This window comes from Desmodus rotundus, chromosome 5 (genome assembly GCF_022682495.2).
Source record: "Desmodus rotundus isolate HL8 chromosome 5, HLdesRot8A.1, whole genome shotgun sequence".
NCBI lineage: Eukaryota > Metazoa > Chordata > Mammalia > Chiroptera > Phyllostomidae > Desmodus > Desmodus rotundus.
In genome coordinates, this window is record NC_071391.1 from 30,892,812 (window position 1) to 30,914,432 (window position 21,621).

The window sequence follows — 21,621 nt, forward strand, 5'->3', positions numbered from 1 at the left end:
TTGCACCACCTAGCAGGCCACGGGCAATTTCACCATAGAAGATAAAATAACTTTTTGATAGTTAGATTTCATTTCTCCATTAACAAATCAACCACCTGCAGCTGACTTAATGTATTTAAGCTAGTCATCAATTTCATTTCATTTCTCCGTTGACAAAGCTCTCACAGTACTCCCATTTTTATATTACATGAATCTTAGCCAGAATGCATCCTATGAAAGAAAATGACAGTGTATCAGTTTTCGTAAATCCTTTGGTGACCACAGCCATCCCCTCCCACCCATCAAAATCAAAAGTTTACCAACCTATGGCAAGTAGAAAAAAGGCAACTACTAATTTGCAACAATCCTTGAGAGCATTAGTCATCAATTCTTTATGTGGAAAGTGATACCCCTTATAATGAAGAAAGAAATTTCAGTGAAAAAAAAATATAATGCTGAAAGCATTAACAAATCAACAAGCAAAAAAAGAAAAAAAGCCCAAAGTACAGCACCATAAACAAAAGATTTCAAAGACAATGTATGTTCATTTCTTGCAATGAAGTCTTTTTAATTTTGTTACTATTTTTTCCCATCACATTATGTCCTCTTTAATGTTTCTTTTTAATTTTTTATCCTTTTATCTTTCACAGCGAAACTGCCTTTCAGCGATTACACTGTGAAAGTGCTTGCAGCAAGCGTGCCGGCAGCAAAGATGTGCATGGGGAAGCTACCTAGAGCCCTCTGAGCAAGACGCCCACGTCGGCTGCTTGTTCTCAGGCATCTCCAGCTCAAACACACCCCACAGAATGCAGCACTCCTCGAACTACTTCTTCCACCACTTCAATTTGCGTTAGTCACACGATGAGTCTCCCCCTCGGCGCTTATCCAAAATCTGACAACTTCTCCCCTACAGTCTGCCCTTGATTCATTTGTCTCATGCAAAAAATGCTCATGGAGTACCTACCATGCACCAGACTTTTAGTGACCACTCACATCCACCCCTTCCTTCTCTTCTCCCCGGGCAGTGCTTACCTACCAGCCTCACCACTTCCACCCCTGAATCCCTCACCAAACACCTACCAGCTCTCCAGATGCAGCAGCCTTTGTAAAAAAAAAAAAAAAAAAAAACACTTCTTTGATCATGCCACAACTCTGCTTTAAAATCTTGCTTTTGAGTACCAAGACCAATGTTGCATTCACTTCCATGATTTTGCACATGCCATTCCCTGTGGCAGGTGTGTTCTTATCCACCTCGCCCCCGTAGCAAACTCCTATGCATTTGTCAACACCCTGCTCAGCTATTACTTCCCCTATGAAGTTTTCATAACATACAAGTGTACAAACACACTTGCACACATGCACACTTGCACACACACAAGTTTCTGATGGAGTTCATCTCTCCCTTCTCTGTGCTATCACTGCATCTTACGTAGGGTGCATGTTATGCATTACTCCATGGTAACAAGCTAGTGCATGCATCTCCCTGGACAGCAGGGGATAGAAGAGACAGGTTAAGAGTGTCAGAACTGGAGCCAGGATACCTGGGTTTTATTTTGGCCCCACCAAGGCTGAGAGACATTGGACAAGTTCCTTCTCCTCTCTATGCTTCACTTCCTTATCTGTAAAATGGGGACAATAAAGGGGCCTGTGACTTTGGGGTGCTGAAAATTTTAATGAATTAATAGACAAAAGAGGGCTTATTAACACAGTGCCTGACAAAAATGAAAGATCCGTACGGGCCTGCCCTTGCACCCAGAGGTAAGGACAGTATTTGGGAGAGAAACCTCGGTGAGGATGACTGAGCAAATTGGATGGATAGGTTTCAGCATGCGCCCCCAACCCACCTTTGCAGGTCTATTGCTACTCATCCATAAGAACCCCCTGTTATCAGATAGACTGTCTCCCTTTCCCTCTGCCACCTCTATTCACTTGTACATTCTCTTTTGCAGAGTTGAAGATTCCCTCTCTGTCTTCCTCAAATCTCTGCCACCTCCCAAATCTGCCCACCAGAAAATAAAAATAAAAAAAATACAGACTCCGGGACACCACCGCCTGGAGATGCCAATTTACTAGGTGCAAGTGGGGCTGTGGGACTCTGTAATTTAGAAGTTTACCTGGTGATGCTAACGTGCAGCTAGGTATGTTCAACGCCTTGAACGGAGCAGATACCCAACAAATGTTTGAGGAGTGAAACCCCCATACGACTCCCTGGACTACGTGCCCACAGTTAAGGAATCTAGAAAGGTCTCCAGTTTTCTCTGAAGCCTCCCAAACAGATAAAGGAAGATTCTAGTATCAGGACCTGACACATCCACTATAAAAATCTCCTTGCTCTTGAAGAGGAGCTTTTGTGCAGAATGGGACAAAGTACTTTCTGTAGGCAATGAACAGAGACAAGGATAGGTATACAAGGTTCTCTTCTGCTTCCAATCAGATGCCATCTTTTTTAAGTGCTGCAGCTCCTGAGGCCAGGATGAGGTCATGAACACCTAACATCTCCACAGACAGAATATGCCTTTGTATACCGGCTCCTACCGCCTGCGCCAGACCAACACCTTTTCTCACAGTCCCCAGAACACTGCCCCCACCCAAACCCAGAGAGTAGCTTACAAAACTTTATCCTAGGGAACAAGAGAAGTAAACATTCTCCAGCCTTTTTCTGATGTGAAGATATCTGAAAACTTCTAGAAATCCTACTGACTAACGTCAGAACTCTGCTTTATCATTCCTCATTCTCCTCTCTTCCACCCCCCTGATCCACCTGCCACCGCCACCTCCTGGAAGGTTAGAAACGTGTAGCTTGGCTCCACTTCCTCGGGGGGCACGCCAGGCCCTCCACCAGTGTTCTCTACCCCGCCCACAGGCTGCTCGTCAACACCCAAAGTGCCGCATCTCACACCTCGTACGGTTGCACTTACAATTCTGGACACTGCGAATCACGCTCTCACTTGAAAGCCAGCCCTCTGGAGCAAACAGGAGCCCTTTTATCACTATTCCTGGCACTAACACTGAGTAGCTGCCTCATGCATATTTATATTAAAAACAAGTAAAAAATGAAAACCCTCCCGGCCAAAGGTTCTCAACGTTTTAATCACCAGAGGTGCCTTGTAGCACTCCTTTTTAACTTTTTTAAGTAGTGGTTTTAATAAGTTATCTGCATTACCATTTTATTAAATGATAAAGATGTCAAACCACCAGTTGGAGCTACTGAGAAAATTAGTGCTACGTAGATAAATGCCATGAATTCACCTGTGTATCAGCATCTAGGTAACACTGGGAAAATTACTAAATGGTGTTTTAAAACTTAAAACTCTCCAATAAACTAGAATAAATAAAAATGACTACCCCATACACTTCTAATGAGAGAACAATTTGATGTGTATCATTTGAAAATGTCAGGCTTTTAAAAAAGATTGTATTTACTTATTTTTAGAGAGAGGGGAAGGGAAGAACAGAAACATCAGTGTGTGGTTGCCTCTCACACCCCCCACTACTGGGGACCTGGCCCACAACCCAGGCATGTGCCCTGACTGGGAATCAAACAGGAAACCATTTGGTTTGCAGGCCAGTGCTCAATCCACCGAGCCACACCAGCCAGGAAAAATGTCAGACTTTTGGCCCAGTTATTCTACTTTGGAGAATTCTACCTTAAGAAAATATAATATACAAAAATGTGTTTTCTATACAAAACATGTTACTAAACAGAAACATATTAGAGTGGAAAGTAGGAAATAACCTAGATATCCAACAATTGAGGAATGATTAAATAAGTTAGGTAACAGCCAAACAATGGAACACTATGAAGTTCACTAAAAATCAGCTTTATACGGACTTTTTAAAAACATAGGAATATACTTAAGTGATAATGGTAAGTCAACAAAATAGAATAAAAATTATCTGCACAATAAGATCTCAATCGTGCAAGAAATAAAATTTTAAAAAATGAAATCCACTAAAATTTCAAGAGTGTTTGTTTCCGAGTAGTGGTGCTATGGGAGATTTTTCCATCTTTCTCTTTCCTCTGTGGATTCCAAGTGTTACAAAATAAACACATTGCTCTCACAATTAGAAAATCAAAAGGTTAAAACACAAAACAGCTGAAAGACTCATCTACCCCCTACATCCAAACAATAATTTCTAAGAAAAAGCACTCACAGATCTGTCCAGAGAATGCCTAATAGTTTAAAACATCTCATATTTTTAAATACAAATTCCCTGTAGTTTTTCAACTTCCTCTGTTGATTATTACATAAAATATCAAAATTGGAAAAAAACATCTGCACCTACTAAAAGCTATCTTTCTGTCATAGTAGCAAACTGTAACCTCAGCATCTGGGCACTTGAGCTAAAGGTACTGCCAGATGTAACTTCCGAAGCTTCTGAGACAGAAATGAGTAAGGTTCTTTTTTTAGATAACTCCAAGGACACTCCCCTGAGTAATGAGTGTGCTTTGCCAACCATGAGAAAAGGGAATATTCAAAAGCTTCTTCTGAGTTTAACAAAGTTTTGGGCAGGTGTGACCAGACCAGCTATCCCCGCTTCCACAGTCATATTAGGTAACAGGCTGTTGTTGGCAAAAAGCTGAGCCACTGTCTTTTGAAATGTAATGATGTTGGCGATTTCAACAGGGAAAGGATCTTGAAAATTATCTCTAGGATGCCACATTTCTAACCGAAACTCTCATTTTCTACAGAAGACCCTACAGTTTCATGAAAGACTATGGGCTTTGCAGTCCAAGAGAACTAGTTTTACATCTCGCCTTTGCCAATCACTGGTCCTGTGACTTTGGTAAGTTAACTTCCTTAAGCCTAAGATTCCTGTAAAACAGAGATAATAATAATCTCCACCAAAAGGATTGAGGTGAGGATTCAATAAGCTAGGAGAAGTCAAGAACCTCGCAGGGTAACTGGCATATGATAAGCATTCTAAATTGCAGCTTTTACACACTGCTTGTCTCTATGTTCACTTCACTATTTCACTTGAAATAGTGCCCTTTGCAATATGGAGGGAAAAGGATTTTTAAATCACTGTATAACTTGCACAAGCGAACTATGAGAAAAATTATTTTAGTATTATAGCTGAAATTCATCCCAAAATTCCTAACAAAAACCTTTTAATAACAAGAAATCTGGCCAAAACCTCAGAATGTCAAAACACTGAATTTGGCCCTTAACTTGATCATTCAGGATGAGGAGGACCAAACACATGGAGCTTTGGAGTTACGATGTTAAAGATGGACTCCACCCATTATCAGCTGTTTGATCCTGTACAAGTGGCTAAATCCCTGGGAACACCAGTTCCTTCTACACAGAATGGAAAGAAGAAACGTAATTGGGGTTAATGTGAGAATTTTTTTTTAAATAGCCTATGTAAAGTGTCTGCCACATCACAAATGATTAAAATACAGCACCTCTTCTTACCATACAGTTAACATTACATCAACTACTGGTGCTTCATTTCATCAATGTTAATCAGTCGAGGCCTCACATAGAGGGGAGGAAATAAAACTCAAAGTGCAGAGGGCCACCCTGACCCTCAGTCAGTACTTACGTCGGCAGACCTTACAGCACTGGCCAGCAATGTGCACGGGGAGGGAGTCTGGGGAGCAACTGAGAGGGGGACAGGATATCCTCCGGCATTCCACAGCTCCACTCTGCAGAAGGAAGGACAAAGAAAGCCATCTCAGAAGTGCCCTTTGCAGGTCCCTGCTGCGGAAAAAGCTCACAGCTCATCCCAGAAACCTCATCAGGAACACAGAAGCTGTGTGAGGAATTCCCAGTCCGCTCTAGGACCACAAATAAAATATTTTCTCCAGCCTGAATGAACCCAGGCCACCTCAATTACTTTTCTGATATATATCACTGGCTTCTTTCCACCTGCCCATGTGGGTTAAGTAGATTAGGCAGAAAACAAAAAGCCTATTTTTTCAAGAACATAAATAACACCTTTTGCAGACCCTTTCAATCACTGTTGGGGCTCTAGCAATCTGTTTTGTATTTTCTCAGACAAACAATGGCATTCTTCAGATATGCATCAAATAATTTCAGCTGGATACAGTTTACATATCAATTTGGGGGGAGGGCTCCCATAATTCTCTGAAACAGAGGAAGGCATATACAAATGCTGAATATCTCAAAGTCAAGGGGTCTTGATACTCTGTGAAACAAATGATAGCTACCTTGTAAAAACAAAAAAACACCTAGAACTAATTAATCCCCCTTTCAAATTTATTCTAGCAGAGAAAAGTTCATGAATGAACCTAACCACTAGGTTCTTTGAAAAATCAAAGGAGTTCTTCCTCTCTGATAGTCTAACCTCCAAACTCCAAACAGTAAGCTTTTTAAAATAATATTAGATCATATTAAGAGTGTGTTGTTGAGAGAAAGCAGATCTTAATTTCCAATCATTTATGTATGAAATGATCCTTTTCCAATTTCCCTCCCTAACAGCACAGATCACCAAACAGGGGCTTAGTACAAAGGTACTACTTCTTAGAGTTAGTATTAATAGTGAAGAACTAGATCACACGATAATTAGTGAAAACGCCCTGTTAAAAAGTATAATACAGAACAAAATAAACTGCTGAACAAAACAGATCCAGAGGCATGGACACATGGAACACACTGACAGCTGTCAGAGCAGAGGAGGGACTGGCTGAAAGAGGGTGAGGGGACTAGCCAAAGAACATACAAGTACCTGCCTGACTCACAGACACAGACAACAGTGTGGTGACAGCCAGAGGGGAGAAGGTGGGAGCTGGGGGGCGAGGAGGAGATGAACGATGCCGGGGTTGGGGGTAGGGACATCTGTAAGAGCATAAATGATAAAAATAAGTTAAAAATCAGTGTTTCATCTTATTTGTCTACAAGTCTTACTTTGCACGTGCAGTTCCTGCAGTGGTCCCCGTCAACCCAGGAGTCTTGGTCTCTGTAAAGCAGTCCACTCACTTGACAAGTCTTCTCGCAATGACAGTTTTCCAATTGACTAAGTCTTGTCTCGGCATAATTTAGCTGCAAACAAGAGTTACTAGCTGTAATTTCTGTAATTCAACTGCACTGCCCTAACAAAGCTCCCAGCAACAAGAAAAAATAAATTCCAGTAGGAGGGGGAAAAATGCTCAGAGCAGCTCACTGATCCTTAGTCAGATATGTTTTTTGTGTTGATTTTTTTTTTCTTTCACATGAGGTAGAATCATTCTAAAGTAAAGACATATTGGCTCCCACGGTCTAATGAGCTCCAAATGAGACATTGAACTGTATCTCAGGGACCCCCTGGGTGTTCCAAAACATATGCGAGTTCAGCTCAAAGCCCCGCACGGAAGCCCTCGTAATGAATGTGCTCTTGAGGGTGCATCACAGTGTTTCCAGGAGCCCTGGTGAGGAACTCCGATGCGATTACGTTTATCTCCCACCATCTTCTCCGTGTTCTTCACGTACTGACCACGGTGTCATGGTTTACATCCTGGGGAGTCACTGCTTTCTGTCTCAGGAATAATTCTGGGGAACTGGGGCCAGGAAAAGGGAAAGCCATAGAAGGATCTAGCTTCTCTCCAGCTCAAACAGAATGTCCCGAGAAGCCACTGTGGCATTCAGATGAGGGTCAGAAGAGGCAACCAAACCCCAGGGGAGAACAAGATTTGGTGAAAGAAACGTTTTCGTTTTTCTAAGTCACCTGTTACCATTAATCACAGGGTCTAAGAATCTTTTATTTAAAAGGAATTATACAGCTTCAATGTCCTCATAGGTAACCCAATCATGTGACTATTCAGTCTTTGTGTGCACATCTCCATGGGTGGGACTCATTATCTCCCCAGGAAAGACTTTTTCTTTCTTTCTTTTTTTTTTTTGTTATCTCTGCATGTCTTGAACATCTTTCCTGGCTTGAGCCCTCCAATCTCTCCCTCTTCCCTAATACATCCGGTTTTGCCCTTGGAACTATACTAGCAAGTGTGCCTCCCTTCAAACAGTCGAGGTTGTCCTGCCCTCATGTGTGCTCCTGACACAGCCAGCCCCGCCGGGGTCCCCACACAGCCCCTCCCAGTACGGTTCGAATCCTCTCGCCCGATCACCTGCCACGCAGTCTACTCCAGTATGCCTTCCAGAATGCGGTGCCAAATCCTGAACTGCAGGACCATCACTCTATTGCCACACCCGCACAAGGAGCAACTCAGTCCAGTACCAGCATTTCCCTTCTTCCCTGTTCCTTACATGGAGACTGCCTTAATTGGAAAACAAATACAACTTCCTAAAAATTCATCAAATAGGCTTTCTTTTCCTCCTCAATCATACTTACACTTCCATGTGTTACATATCTCTCCCATACCAGAAACCAAGTCAATCTCTGATCCAACTAAGACTATTGCAAGCCAGTACTTTACAGATCTGGTGGTTGAACCGGGGTCACGATAGCTCCACCTTTCTGCATCGACTCTGGTTCCCATCCACACGGTCTCCTCTCAGTTACTCTCTGAGTAACTGCGCCACTCTCTGGAAATGGGATCCATATGAAATTCCAACCTTGGTTTTTGTCACTTACTTCATCCTCTTCCTCCAAGTTTTAGGAATTTCTCAAGAAATCTCATGTCTGGTCTGCCTTTTGCAGGTGGTACCAATGGGCAGGGAAAAGACCAAATAGGATCGCAGACAAGCCACATGCACAGATCAACCCTGAAGAAGCTGAGAGTGGACTGCTCCTGAAATACTAGCTCCCTATGATTCTTCTAATATGAAGGCTACATCCCCAAAGTTCAGGTTACATTTAACCCTCCAGCCTGATCATAGAGTTTCTAGAATTTATGATAATTAAGTTCTTTCAGGAATCCTTTAGGAAGCCAAGGGAAAATACACTCCCAAGAGTTTGGTGAGCTCACAGGATCAAAACCATGCGTAGGAAAGAGATAAAAAAGGAAGTGAAAACATCACACATTATCTACTTCATTCCATAGCCCCAGTAGTTCCTATAAAAGGTAGTGATTGGTGGCTGACCTGGGACTGAACAAGAAAAAATTGACCTCCATCTGCATCCCTCCTAAAACCACCTCAGAGTGGGGTATCTGTGAGAGGAAGTGTCCTGTCTCACTCAGGAAACCTGGAACAACTCTGCTATCTGTAGCACTCCAAGAAAATCTCCTGAAGACTAAATGGCCCAAAGGGCAATTCCGAATCTATCCCAGTTTCCGGAAAACCCAGGAGTTTGCCTAGGGGTAAAAAGGGCAATTCCCAGTAATGTCCAACAAGACTGCACTATGCTCAACTATAAAACTCAATTCCAAGGAAAGCCTCAGCTTTAAAATAATAAAAGCTGTTCTCAGGACTAACTGTTTTTACCCTCTGAACTTTGTTTTTGTTTTTTAATATATTTAGCCTTTTCTGGTAACATTGAAAAGTCCTACTCTCTGTAACATGAGTGTATCAGACAGACACAAAGAGATAGTAAAACAAAAAACTAATTTTTCAAAGACATCGAATATGTAATCTCGCCTTCCTTTTTCTCTCTGCTACATCCTGTTGCAACAATAAAAGAAAACAACTCTGAATCAAAATTTGAATTACGTTTTCTGTCACTGATGTTAGCACGCTGAATTTACACAAATTCATTTCCCAAAGCTATTTCTATACTACCTGCTATTTTCTCCAAGAATGCCTGCAGATCCAAGATAGATACAGTATCAAGCCTACATCTCTATTGTTTTACTCTTGTTCATGCATTTATGTAAGCAACCATGCACCAAATCATTTATTCTCAGCTCTTACACATTCAGAGATAGACAGCTGAAGCCTTTTTCACAGTAAGAGGTCAATAAATGGACCTGAGTACATTAGTCATGTGGTGGATTGCTTTTTTTTTCTCTTTGAAATACTACTTATTTGGCATTTGCTAGATGGAAGGGAACAAAGAACTGTTCTATTGTGTTAAATCTTTAAGCTTAATTGAAAAATCACTATTGAGCTGTTCAAAACAATGAAAGTCTCAAAATTAAATACGTTACAAGCTGAAATGCCACTCCAAATGCTGCTTGATTTGCATAAATAGATTTGTTGAAAATTTAAACAGAAGGAATCATGAAATTCCCAGTCTCCAGAACCTCTTCGTCCAGAGCTTACAAAGCAGGGCGGAGCCTGACCCCATCACAATGCACCCGGCCCAGAATGTGGTACCTTTCACAATGTCAAAACATAATGAGGAAACTTCCAGAGAAGGCCAGGGGATTACTGGTCTCTTATGGGTCACTCAGTGGAAGCAGCCAGGGACAGCTTCCCAGCACCTTCTCTGCCTTAGAAAACGTATGGTTTTGCCAGAGCACCAGAATTCTTCAAGAGGGCTCTTGTGTACCCTGACCACTGCCACCTGAAGGGCCATGCAAGCCTAGGACCCACCCTACACCTAGCAAGGGCACAATCATTCTCCATCCTCCCCACCTTAAAGGAGGAAAGGAACAGCAAGCCCTCCTACGCAGACCCAACCCCTGGGCTTCTCTGGCATCTGCATGTGGTGTGATGTGACTTTGGCTACCACCTCCTGCTCGGCTTGTGCACTGAGCTTCTCTCTGCTGGGATCCCACAGCTTCCACTCTGACCCACATGTGAGGACTTTCTGCTGCTTTCCAAGGCCTCCTGGCACCTGGCTCTACACCAGGCCCCTGACATCAACTCACTGCCCCTGCCAGGCTGTGTGATACCAGGCCCTGGGGAAGGTGCACATTTTCTTAGGGACCATCTTTCCCTCATTGCCTATTTTTTGCCTAGATTTACCAATGTAATTGACAATAGTTATGGCTCACTGAATGCCCATTGTGCGCCGTGCACCAAACCAGACCTCCGGATCTCACCTGCCTATCTCACGGAATCTCTATGAAACCAAGTCCAGTGAACCCCTGAGCTGCCAACTTACTGGCTGTACAGGGTGCAGGGGAGAGGAGTTAGAGAACAGGGTGCCCTAAAGGAAGCTCCTACATGATGATCAGGCCCCAAAGGACTGTAACCTCAGTTTAAGACTGAACAAAGAGGAAACGAGGCTTTCACAAGGCACAGGCGAAGATCTTGCTCTTCAGATGTTGGCACACTGACTAGAAGGAAATGGATTCTTGAGGATTTGCCTGGCCAACCCTACATTTGCAGTTTGATTCTGCGCAGTCTCTGATCCGAACACCCGTAAGGTGAGGACGTGATAGAAGGTGGTCCTGTGTGGTCCAGGCAGGACTCGGGTCCAGACTTGGAAAAATCCACACATTTCCAAGGAAAATAAGTAGCAGCAACCAAAAAAGAATGGATTAAGGGGCCTTGTTTTTGCCCTAACGTTCCCCCTTTATAAGCTGCTAGAAGTGCTCACTTTTCTGTGCTCATTTTTCACTCCCCACAGGTGCCCTCTCTCTTTATTGCTCATTCCTCTTCTCACCAATCCCTTCACGCTCCTGCCACAACACCCACCTCCCTCCCTCCCTCCATCAGTCACCCCTGGTTTATACCTCCTGTCGCTCTTCCTGACCCTCTCTTCCCCAGCTATAAACTTTCTCAGTCACCATTCAACTTGGAGAATCTGAGTTTGTGCCCCAGCTCTGCCATCCACTAGCTTGAGAAAAGTTATATAACTTAAAAAAAAAAGTTACTTAACCTCCTCAAAATTCAGTCTTCTCTTCTGGAAGGGAGACTAATAAATCCAGCCTAGCTCACAGGATTGTTGTGAGGATTAAAGTGACAGATTATAAAAAGGTGAAGCGCTGTAAATAACACATAGTAAATACTCAATAAATATTACCTAGTACGGGTTACCTTCCAGCTTTTCCAGATGAGGACTTGACAAACAAAAGCCCATGGACCAAACCTGGTCCACAACATACTTTTTTATAGGGCTCATGGGCTAAGAATAATTTTATGTTTTTTCAGTGGTTGTATTTTAAATGGTTACATTTAAATGAGGCAAATATTTACATAATAGTCTCAATTTTGCCTCTTAGTCTGCAAAGCCTAACATTCACTAGGTGGCCCTTTACAGGAAAAGACTGCCAGCTCCTCTTCTCGATTATCACAGATTCCAAATTATGCAGTGAAAATGGAAGGACCCAAGTTTTCTAATTATAATTCTATCCATTGTTTAAAAGAAACAGACTTATAAATCTTCCAAAGTGGGAGACGTGGGGTGAGAAGGTGGATTAAATTATTTTCTGCTTGCCATTGCCCACAATTAAATATCTTCTGCCTCGCAAAGGCTCATTTTACATAAGAATGCTTTGGGAACAGACCTCAGTGTGAATCTTGGATAACGCAGGACCAAAAAGAGAAGAACGCCACTCCCTGTAACAGGACCGGCTGAGAAAGGGCAGCCTCAGCACCAGGGAGGGGACAGCCTCAATCACTGCAGGCTGGGTGACGTGCTTCTTGTTCCAGAAGTTTGGTAGCAAGCTACAACATAATTGACAGTATCGAGATCAAGCTGCTCCACACAATATGAAATAAAAGCCTCTCTGGCTATATTTTGTTTGCTTGTTTGTTTTGTTGATTATGTTCCAGTTAAAGGTGAGATCATATGGTATTTGTCCCTCACCGCCTGGCTTATTTCACTCAGCATAATGCTCTCCAGTTCCATCCATGCTGCTGCAAAGGGTATAAGCTCCTTCTTTCTCTCTGCTGCATAGAATTCCATTGTGTAAATGTACCATAGTTTTTTGATCCACTCATTTGCTGATGGGCACTTAGGTTCCTTCCAGTACTTGGCTGAGACACTGAAGTTAAGAACAATCTAACAATAGCCAGGGGGGAGTGGGGAGGGGACAGTGGGGAGGGGACAGTGGGGAGAGGGGATTACAGGAACTACCATAAAGAACAAATGGACAAAATCAAGGGGGAGGGTGAAAGTGGGGGAGGGAGGTGGGTTCGGGTGGGGTGGAGGGATGGGGAGAAAAGGCATACAACTGTAATTGAAAAGCAATAAAAATTTTTAAAAAATAAAGTATACTTTAAAACAGGTAAAAAAAAAAAAAAAAAGAAAGAAAGAAAAGCCTCTCTATGCCACAAGCTGGGAAGGCAAATCATTGCCTGCATTTCCTGTTTCCACTGCACTCCAAAGTAAGAGCTAATGCATCAGGCTCTTGAGTTTCAGGCTCAGTTTCTCTCTCAGAAAAGTGTTCTGTCTCTCCTTTCCCAACAAGACGGGACGTGGCCAAAACCCTAGTTTGAAACAGACACATCGGTTTCAGCAGCACGATCTATGGGTCCAAAACACAGCCCACCACCAGAACACCTACCCACCAAGGTTCGTCCTGGCACCACGGCTGGTGGCAGGGAGCAGTCACAGCCACCGGTGGAATAGGACTCCTGTGTCATTTTCACTGTTACCAAAATTCTTCCTTTTGCAGGGTATAATGTCTCTTAGGCCCAACCTAATTCTATCTTTGCCCTGGGTTGGAACTCATGTTCACAACTGGTTAGTATCATAACAGCAGCATTAGCCACGTTTTCTGTTCCTTCATGCCTTTCACCACAAAGCTCAGGGCTTTTCATTATGAATCTAAACTTTATGAATATGTATTAAAGCCCCTATTTGTTTACATGTTTGGCTCTGCCTGTCAATAGGAGCACCTCAGGGGTGGAAATCACATCTTGTTCACCAGCCTCCTTAGTACCTGACAGAGCACCCGGCACACAGCAGATCCTCAAAAGATTCTGGTTGCATGGACCATGCAGAGGAGAAAAGGATACAGAATTATAAAACTGAAGGTGCTGAAACACCAAGTTTGCGTCCTTCACTATTTAACTCACGACCAGTCCTGAGGTGAGTTATATAGTAGAAATGTGCTACAATGCCTTCCTGTGACAATAATCTCTCCCTAACAATAGCTGTTTTGCCCCTTCTGATCACTGGCAATTATTCTTACATCCGAAATGCAGTCACTTATTTGGCTCTGACCATACATCCATCATCTCACCGTGTTACAAGTTTAATAGCCAATGGGCAAATTCTTTTCCACTCCCAGGGAATCAACAGTGACACATACCCTCTTTCTTCCAAACATTTTTCAAGTAAACATTTTAGTGCAGCCTAATAGTATTGAAGACAGAAATTGCTATGTTTACTATAGGTAGTGCTATTTCATGTAAGAATAAACCATTTTCATAGTAACATACTGCAGATGGCAAGGCTAAAAATGTTTCCATTATAGCAATAACTCTAACTTCCAGCCAGTGTGGAGAAAGAAATGAAACATCACCAGTGAAGTTCAGATACCTACTTTTGCAGTCATCTTGGCCAAAAGCTCTTGTAAATCCATTATTCCTTGCACCAGGCTTAAGAAATCACTACAGGTTGGGCAAGCTCAATAAAGAAAAGATAAAAACAAATGTTGATACAGTGCTAATATAAAAGAGAAATTTTTAAAACCGCAGTTGTTTGGCTACGTAGAGAAGTTTTTGCCTTTCTGTTCAAGTATTGCTTTTTGAACTGCCAGAAAAATCAGAGGATTTCAGATACAGATTTTTCCCTTTTATTAATAAACAAAAAGAAATGAACAGGGGAAAAGGGACTATTCACTGAAAAGAAAGGCAGTATCATATTTTTTAAGTTCAAATTAAACCTCATATTTATGGAGAGGTGATTGGAAAAATGCAAATCATCATAAAAGAAAACTCAAATCCAGGCCAAGCAGTTTAAAGAATAGTTTTGAAATGAAGTACAGCATAAGAAACACAGCCCAAAACATTGTAATAACTGTGTCTGGTGCCAGTGGGGTACTGGCAATATCGGGGGAAACTTAGTAAAGTGTGTATGACCATCTAACCACTAAGCTGTACTCCCGAAACTACTACAAAATAATATTAAATGTAAACTACAATTTTAAGAAATTTAAGTAAAAAATGTAAAATGATAGCAATAGGACTGGAAACTAAAAAATTAAAGAAATAGCAATTCAAAAAAAGTTTCTTAAACATATATAATTATATTAAACATACCATACCAACCTATAGAACCCAAACTGCTAATGTAATTTTTCTTACTTTCAAATTTTAATTCTACTTAAAGCTAATAAAATAATCCACAAGCTTTTTTAGACATTCACAGACACAGAAGTGTGTACTATAGCTAAGTTCTTTCACTAACCTTACCACCTCATCAGTCAACACCGAAAATAGTGCGTCATATCCTCCCTGACCTGTTTCTCTGATATTACAAACGAGTTATGTAATATTTAAAAATTCACAAATGCTTTAAGTCGCTACTTACTGCGATTCAGGTTCGGACACTGTGTTATGTATCCATTCGGCATGAAGATGATTTTCCCATCTTGGATGATCCCCTTGGTAACAGAAGAGAAAGGTGGGGATCAAGATCGCAGCTACCCATTCACACGGCCTTGTCGCATGTTCTCCAAGGCAGGTTATTTTTAAACAAGACTGATATCCTCATTCCAAAGATGAGTCGGCCTTAGCCTACACTGAACTACTCCAAACCATCTTCTCTCAGAAATGCCGAAATGTACATTCATCTTGAGAGAGCTACACTTAGTAACCACCGGTTGAGGCAAAAGTCACCACAGCACTAAGGACCCATCAGAAAACATTCCGTAACCATGGGACGAAAAGTCATTGATGTAGTCCAAATTCTCCTCAATGCCCTAATCATCCTGGATCATTAAATATTCCTAATTTATAGAATTGTTTCAGCAGGAGCAAAAAGATCACAGAAACATATTAAACTAAAATGTTTCTGTTGATTCACTTAGTCAAGGAAATAAAATTAGACCTGGGGAAAATTTCCTAATAATCTTTGCTCTCAGCTAATTACCATGACTTGGGGCTGGGAAATCTTAAGCATCACTCAACATCTCACTGTGAGTAAAAGGTGGTCTTTTAATTCTGTAACTAATTCTGGAAGTGCAGCCCTAATTTAAGAAAGTCATTGGGGGCTCCCATCTCTCAATGAAAATAATGACTTGGCTTTGGAGTTTTCCAGTTGAATTTCAAGATTCGGTTCCTAGGTGTTTTTTTTTTTAACTGATTTGATGGAAGAGATATTACAGAACAGATGGAAAATGTGGAAGCTGGTTCAGAATATTGAACTTAATCTATAAATAAAATATTGGCTTAAGATAGTGTACAAGTCTTTCAAAGGAAGTAACATTTAACATTTATGTGCTCATCTCCTAAACAGCAGATGCTGTTTTCTGCTTATTATTTCAGATAAAATATTAATTGAAAAAATTAATAGAAATAACAGGATTTCAGGCCCTCTTCCTCAGAGTTAGATACATTTATTAACCTTTTCCTCTTCCAGGATGATGCAGTGTTTATGATTATGAGACAGCCTCACCAGGGGAGGAAGTCCCTGCCACTTCTGCTGAATATGAATTCATGTGAATCCATAATCTCTTACAAAAGAATTCCAGGGTACAATTAATGGAGTGTAATCTAAGTGCATCAGCTTCTTCCTGTTGCGAAGTGGCTCAGTTTTTCAGTGAATTAACTCCTTTAAGAAGATAGGGTACCTATCAAGTGCATTTGAAAACTTTGAGAAAAGCATGGGATGGGAAGTCAGGGAACCTGGGTTCCAGTTCTAGATCCATTTCCGGCTAATTGGGTGAACTTACACGATAAGAACCACTCTCTCTAAGCTTCAGTTGCTTCATCTGCAAGAAGCATTGTACTCTATGCAAAAGCTAAGGATCCTTCCAACACTCTAGGGCTGGGTCAACAATACAGTTCAAACTAAAACCATCACAATTTAGATCTCTGTGCATGTGCTACTTTTCAAGGTAAAAGAAAAAAAGTGAATTAAGGAGAAAGCTGTATGTATCTACATCAAAGAACAGACTATTGGAGAGAACCGAATTTCACATTAGAAAACATTAATCAGGGTGAATAAGGATGAATGTAGAGTGACCAGACTATGTGGGTTTTCCTAGGAGAATCCCATGCAAACCAGGATGTTCTGTCATCTGAGAGGATGAAGTGGTGAAAGCACATGGACCAGGAAAGATAGGGTACTACTATTACCTGTTTATTGGAAGACCCTAAATCATTCTTATTTTTATCAGTCATGGAAAGAGTACTCAGAAATCTGGAATACATTTGTTGTAATATTAATTACCTTTCCAATAGCAAATGGAAAATCCATTTGTGAGATTCAAGATGGCAGAAGAGTAAGTGGAAGCTGCACAAACCTCCTCCCAGGACCAAACTGGAATTACAACTAAATTGTAGAGAAATCATCCTGAAAAACCAACTGAAAACTAGCTGAAGAGAAGCTTTATAACCAAGGGTAGACAGAAGAAACCACTTCAACACAAGGCTGGTAGGGAGTGCGGAGGAGGCACAAGAGATCTGGCTGGGCTTCCAAGGGCAGCAGCTGAAGTTCCAGAGGGATATTTCAATTCATGGGGAATCCTCCCTGAGAAGTGTGAGGACTAAACCCCAAGCTGGGCTCCTCAGCCTACAGCACCTGAGCCAGGAAAGGAACCCAGATAAAATCCAGCTGTGAAGAGCTGCGGGTTTTCAGTCCACCAGAGAGAGATGGCTGGAGACACAGAGCCTCTTAAAGGGCTAAACACAAAATTCCATTTGCAGCCACTTACCCTGGGCTCTGGCAGAGGGAGGGCAGAGTGTACTGGAGATGCATGAGGAGAGTCTGGGGCTTGTGGCTCTGGGGAAAGAACTGAAGGAACAGCCACCAGGATCTCTGTGCTGACTCATTCCCCATAACTGCAGAGGCCATCTTTCTCAGGCAGAGCACTCTCCTTCATGAGGCATCAGTCTGAAGCGAAGCAGTAACCTTGTCTGCAGGAATTACTCTGCCCCACTGTGTGGAGCTTAAGCTGAGTACAGCTTGAGCTTATATCACTGATTGAGTTTAGCAATTAAGGCAGATCTCTGGGAGCTCTGAGACTTTAGCTGACCCTCCCCTGGGCCTGTCTTGGTGTAAAAGCCAGCCTTGCTGTACGGCATGGTTCTTTCTGCACACCAACAGGCCTATAAGAGGGAACCACAAGCTGTGGATCACTAATAGGTCGAAACAAGTAGCCCAGGGCCAGTCACAGACAGCATCTGACATAGGTATGCACCAGAGTCTGCAGTTATACCTAATACATAGAAACAAACACAAACACACAGCCAAAGTGGAAAGACAAAAAAACAGACCCCAAATGAAAGAACAAAAGAATTCTCCAGATGAGCTAAATAAAGGGGAAGCAAGTAATTTATCACATAGAGAACTTGGAGTAATGATTATAAGGACACTTAAAAGTAAATATATATATATAAATAAAAGCAGTTTAAAAAAAGGACCAGTCAGAAATAAAGAATGCAGTATCTGAAATAAATAGTACACTGGGAAGAATAAACAGTAGGTTAGATGAAGCAGAGGATCAAATCAGTGGTTTGGAAGACAAGGTAGGAAAAAACACCTAAGCAAAGCAGCAAAAATAAAAAAGAATTAAAAGAGTGAGGAGAGCTTAAGAAAGATTTGGGACAACATGAAGTGTAACAACATCTGCATCATTGGAATACCAGAAGGAGAAGAGAGTGAGCAAGGGATTGTGAACCCAGTTGAAGAAATTATAACCAAAAACTGCCCTAGTACAGCGAAAGAAAAAGCCACACGAGTCCAGGAAGGGCAGAGAGTCCCAAACAAGATGGGTGCAAAGAGGCCTACACCGAGACACATCATAATTAAAATGACAAGGCTTAAAGACAATAAGAGATTCTAAAAGCCACAAGAGAAAAAAAGCAGGTAGTGACCTACAAGAGAGCTCCAGTTAGACTGTCATCTGATCTCTCAACAGAAACATTTCAGGCCAGAAGGGATTGTCATGAAATATTCAAGGTGATGAAAAGCAAGGACCTACAAGCAAGGCTACTTTACCCAGCAAGGCTATCATTTAAAATTGAAGGAGAAATAAGGAAAATTCATTTGTAAAGGATATCCCATTCATTTATCCTGCAGCAACATAATACAATACACACCACTTTTGCTTTTTTAAAGTGTGACCCTTGATTTTGTTACATTATAAATTACGGATTGCCTCTCTCACATCTTTCTTCTTACCTACTTCCCTCCTCACTTCTCTCCTTTACCACTATTAATCTCTGACACACACTTGCGTGTCACACAGCTCAGTACGTAAAGGTCAATGATGTTGACTTCAACTAAACAGAAACAAGGGCTGGCAGCTTCTCAGTGCCCATTAATGCAAAACCCAAAGCACTTTGTACTTATTTCTAAGAAAAGGTCATGAGGGTCAGCCCACAAAATGGCATGAAAATGTGTTCTTGCCAAATGAATCAAGATGGAGTGTTAATTCATTGGAATGGATATAATTCCATGATGGATTAAAACAAAGGTGGCAATATACTGTATAAATACCAAATGTTACCTAGAGGAGTCTGACTGTACATGTGTATACATGTAAAGACATACATGTGTATATATTCCAGCACCTTCACTAGAACAAGAACTGGAAGGTCTTGCACTGAATTGCCATATGGTCTATTTAGTACAAGGACATTTGTCAATAACAAAGCATTTGTTAAGTGTGCAGTTATTTTTTTTATAAAACTACAAAAAAAGGATTTTTATACAACATAAAACTACAAAGTAGCTCCAACAGCTTTTTTTTCTCCCAGAAAAATCATCTATGAAAATTTCTATGGATAAAAAGTTGCCTTCGTGCACTGCAAAAAAATATGAAATGAGGGATCAAAAGATAAGATTTCTATTATTTCTCCTTATTTAACTTTATGTGTACCTAAACTTAACTGAAAAATGCAGCTCTAGCTGGGCACAAGGTAGCTGACCCCACTGGATCTCATTTATTCAGACCTATGCTTTATTTCAGATCACTCATCAGGGCAGAGCTTCTCAAACTTCCCGTTTCTTAAGAATCGCCTTGGCTATTTAGTATTCTGATAATGGGTCGACCTCCAGATTCTGTTTCAGTAGGGTTGGAGGGGGCCCAGGAATCTTCATTTATTAAAAATTCTTTAAAATTACTGATATTTAGAGAGAGGGAAAGACGGATTTTGAGAGAGAGACGAGAGAGGAAGGAGTGGGGGAGGAGAGAGAGAGAGAGAGAGGGAGAGAGAAAGAGAGATGGAGGGAGACATCAACATGTTGTTCCACTTACTTATGCATTCCTTGGTTGCTTCTTGTTTGTGCCCTGACCAGGGATTGAACCACAAGCTTGCCGTATCGGGACAACGCTCTAGGCAGCTGAGCTACCCAGGCAGGGCAAGAACCTTCATTTTTCAAACTTGTCCTAGATGACCTTGATGAAAGGTCACTTTGAAAAACTCTGCTCTACTGTTAATTATTTGTTTCTTTGGGAGCAGTAGGGTTTACTCATTAAAAGTTCAGAGTGGTGAAAATAGCATCCAAATTCAATGTATGAATAGAGTAAAATCTTCTTGATTTGAAGCCAACAGAGTCACTAAATTATCAAAACCACAAAGGTAAAAATCATAAATTTTCATCTCAATATCCCCTGCAGTTCCTATTGTAGTATATTTCACATGGTAGGAACAGTAAGTACCTTAAAGGCACCAAACTCTGGAAAACTATGAATTGTACATTATTTCACAATAAAATTTTCAGAGCTGTTAGTCTGTGAAGAACATGTAGGACATGAGTTTTTAAACTAGGGATGCACATCAGAATTTTAGAGGAGGTTGAGGGAGGACGGTCATGCAGATTTTGAAAAAGCTTCAGAGGTGATCTTGCTATACGCCCAGTGAGGACTACAGAGGTAAGGCAGCTCACCCAGTCATTGACCGATGCAAAACCCAGGGCTTTAATATTTTAGGTAGCTTTCCCAAAGGACACCTGAATCCAGGCCATAAACTCCAACACCAGCGTTGAGCCACTACAACATGTGTGAGTAATAATAACATATCATTTGAGAAAGTTTCAGAGTTACAGGAGGTAACAAGGTGTTGTTACAATGAAGTCCTGCTATCAAAATAAGGTCCTATCTTAATTGCCTTGACTGAAAAACACTATGCAACTGTCCATAACAAATGATTTATATTACTTGCTAATGTAATGCATATAATACATAATACAATGTATAATACAGAATGCAATGCAATAATACATAATGCAATTATGTATTTCCAGCCCAGTTTTTCAGGGCTGGAAAATAGAGACCCTTTTAAGTAGCCTAATATCCCCCCCGCCCCCCACGATCTTATTTACACTATTAATTTGCTAAACTCGTCTTCTCATTGTTAGTACAATGCTAAACCTTAGCCAACCTGAGTAGCTAAATAAATCCCTAACGTGCAGAGCCCAAATTAATAAACTTTGCTATTAGTACTAGTGGAGGGAAGAAAAATGGAATTTCCCTCTTTGTTACACCTACCTGCTGCCACCCTCTACCTCCTACACTCAGCTCACCAGGCACTAAAAATTAAATTTGCACCAGACAGGTTGTACATCATGGGTGTTTTTCTGGGAGAACTAATGCCCAATTATTTCCATTGTTCAAGAACATTTCTCATTTCACGGTAAGAAATATAGGAAGATGCAATAAAAAAAGATTAGAAAAATCATGCCATTATTACACTCTTCTGTAAGGAATAACTAAGATTAGGCAAGTCCTTCTAAGACTCAGAGCTTTCTGATACAAATGTAAGCAGTTTGCAGCCAAAAAAAAATGCTAAT

At 41.3% G+C, this 21,621-nt stretch overlaps 1 protein-coding gene across 2 annotated transcripts in view; it reads right to left on the minus strand.

Moving 5' to 3' along the window:
• Window positions 1-21,621, minus strand: part of NELL1 (neural EGFL like 1) — a 716,398-nt gene that overhangs the window by 552,368 nt on the left and 142,409 nt on the right. For both annotated transcript variants that reach the window (XM_024558788.4, XM_024558787.4), the window contains exons 6-9: window positions 15,193-15,265; window positions 14,204-14,286; window positions 6,855-6,989; window positions 5,530-5,632 (exon numbers count right to left, since the gene is read on the minus strand). In XM_024558788.4, coding sequence (XP_024414556.2) covers window positions 5,530-5,632; window positions 6,855-6,989; window positions 14,204-14,286; window positions 15,193-15,265 — 394 coding nt within the window. The remainder of the gene's footprint in view (window positions 1-5,529; window positions 5,633-6,854; window positions 6,990-14,203; window positions 14,287-15,192; window positions 15,266-21,621) is intronic.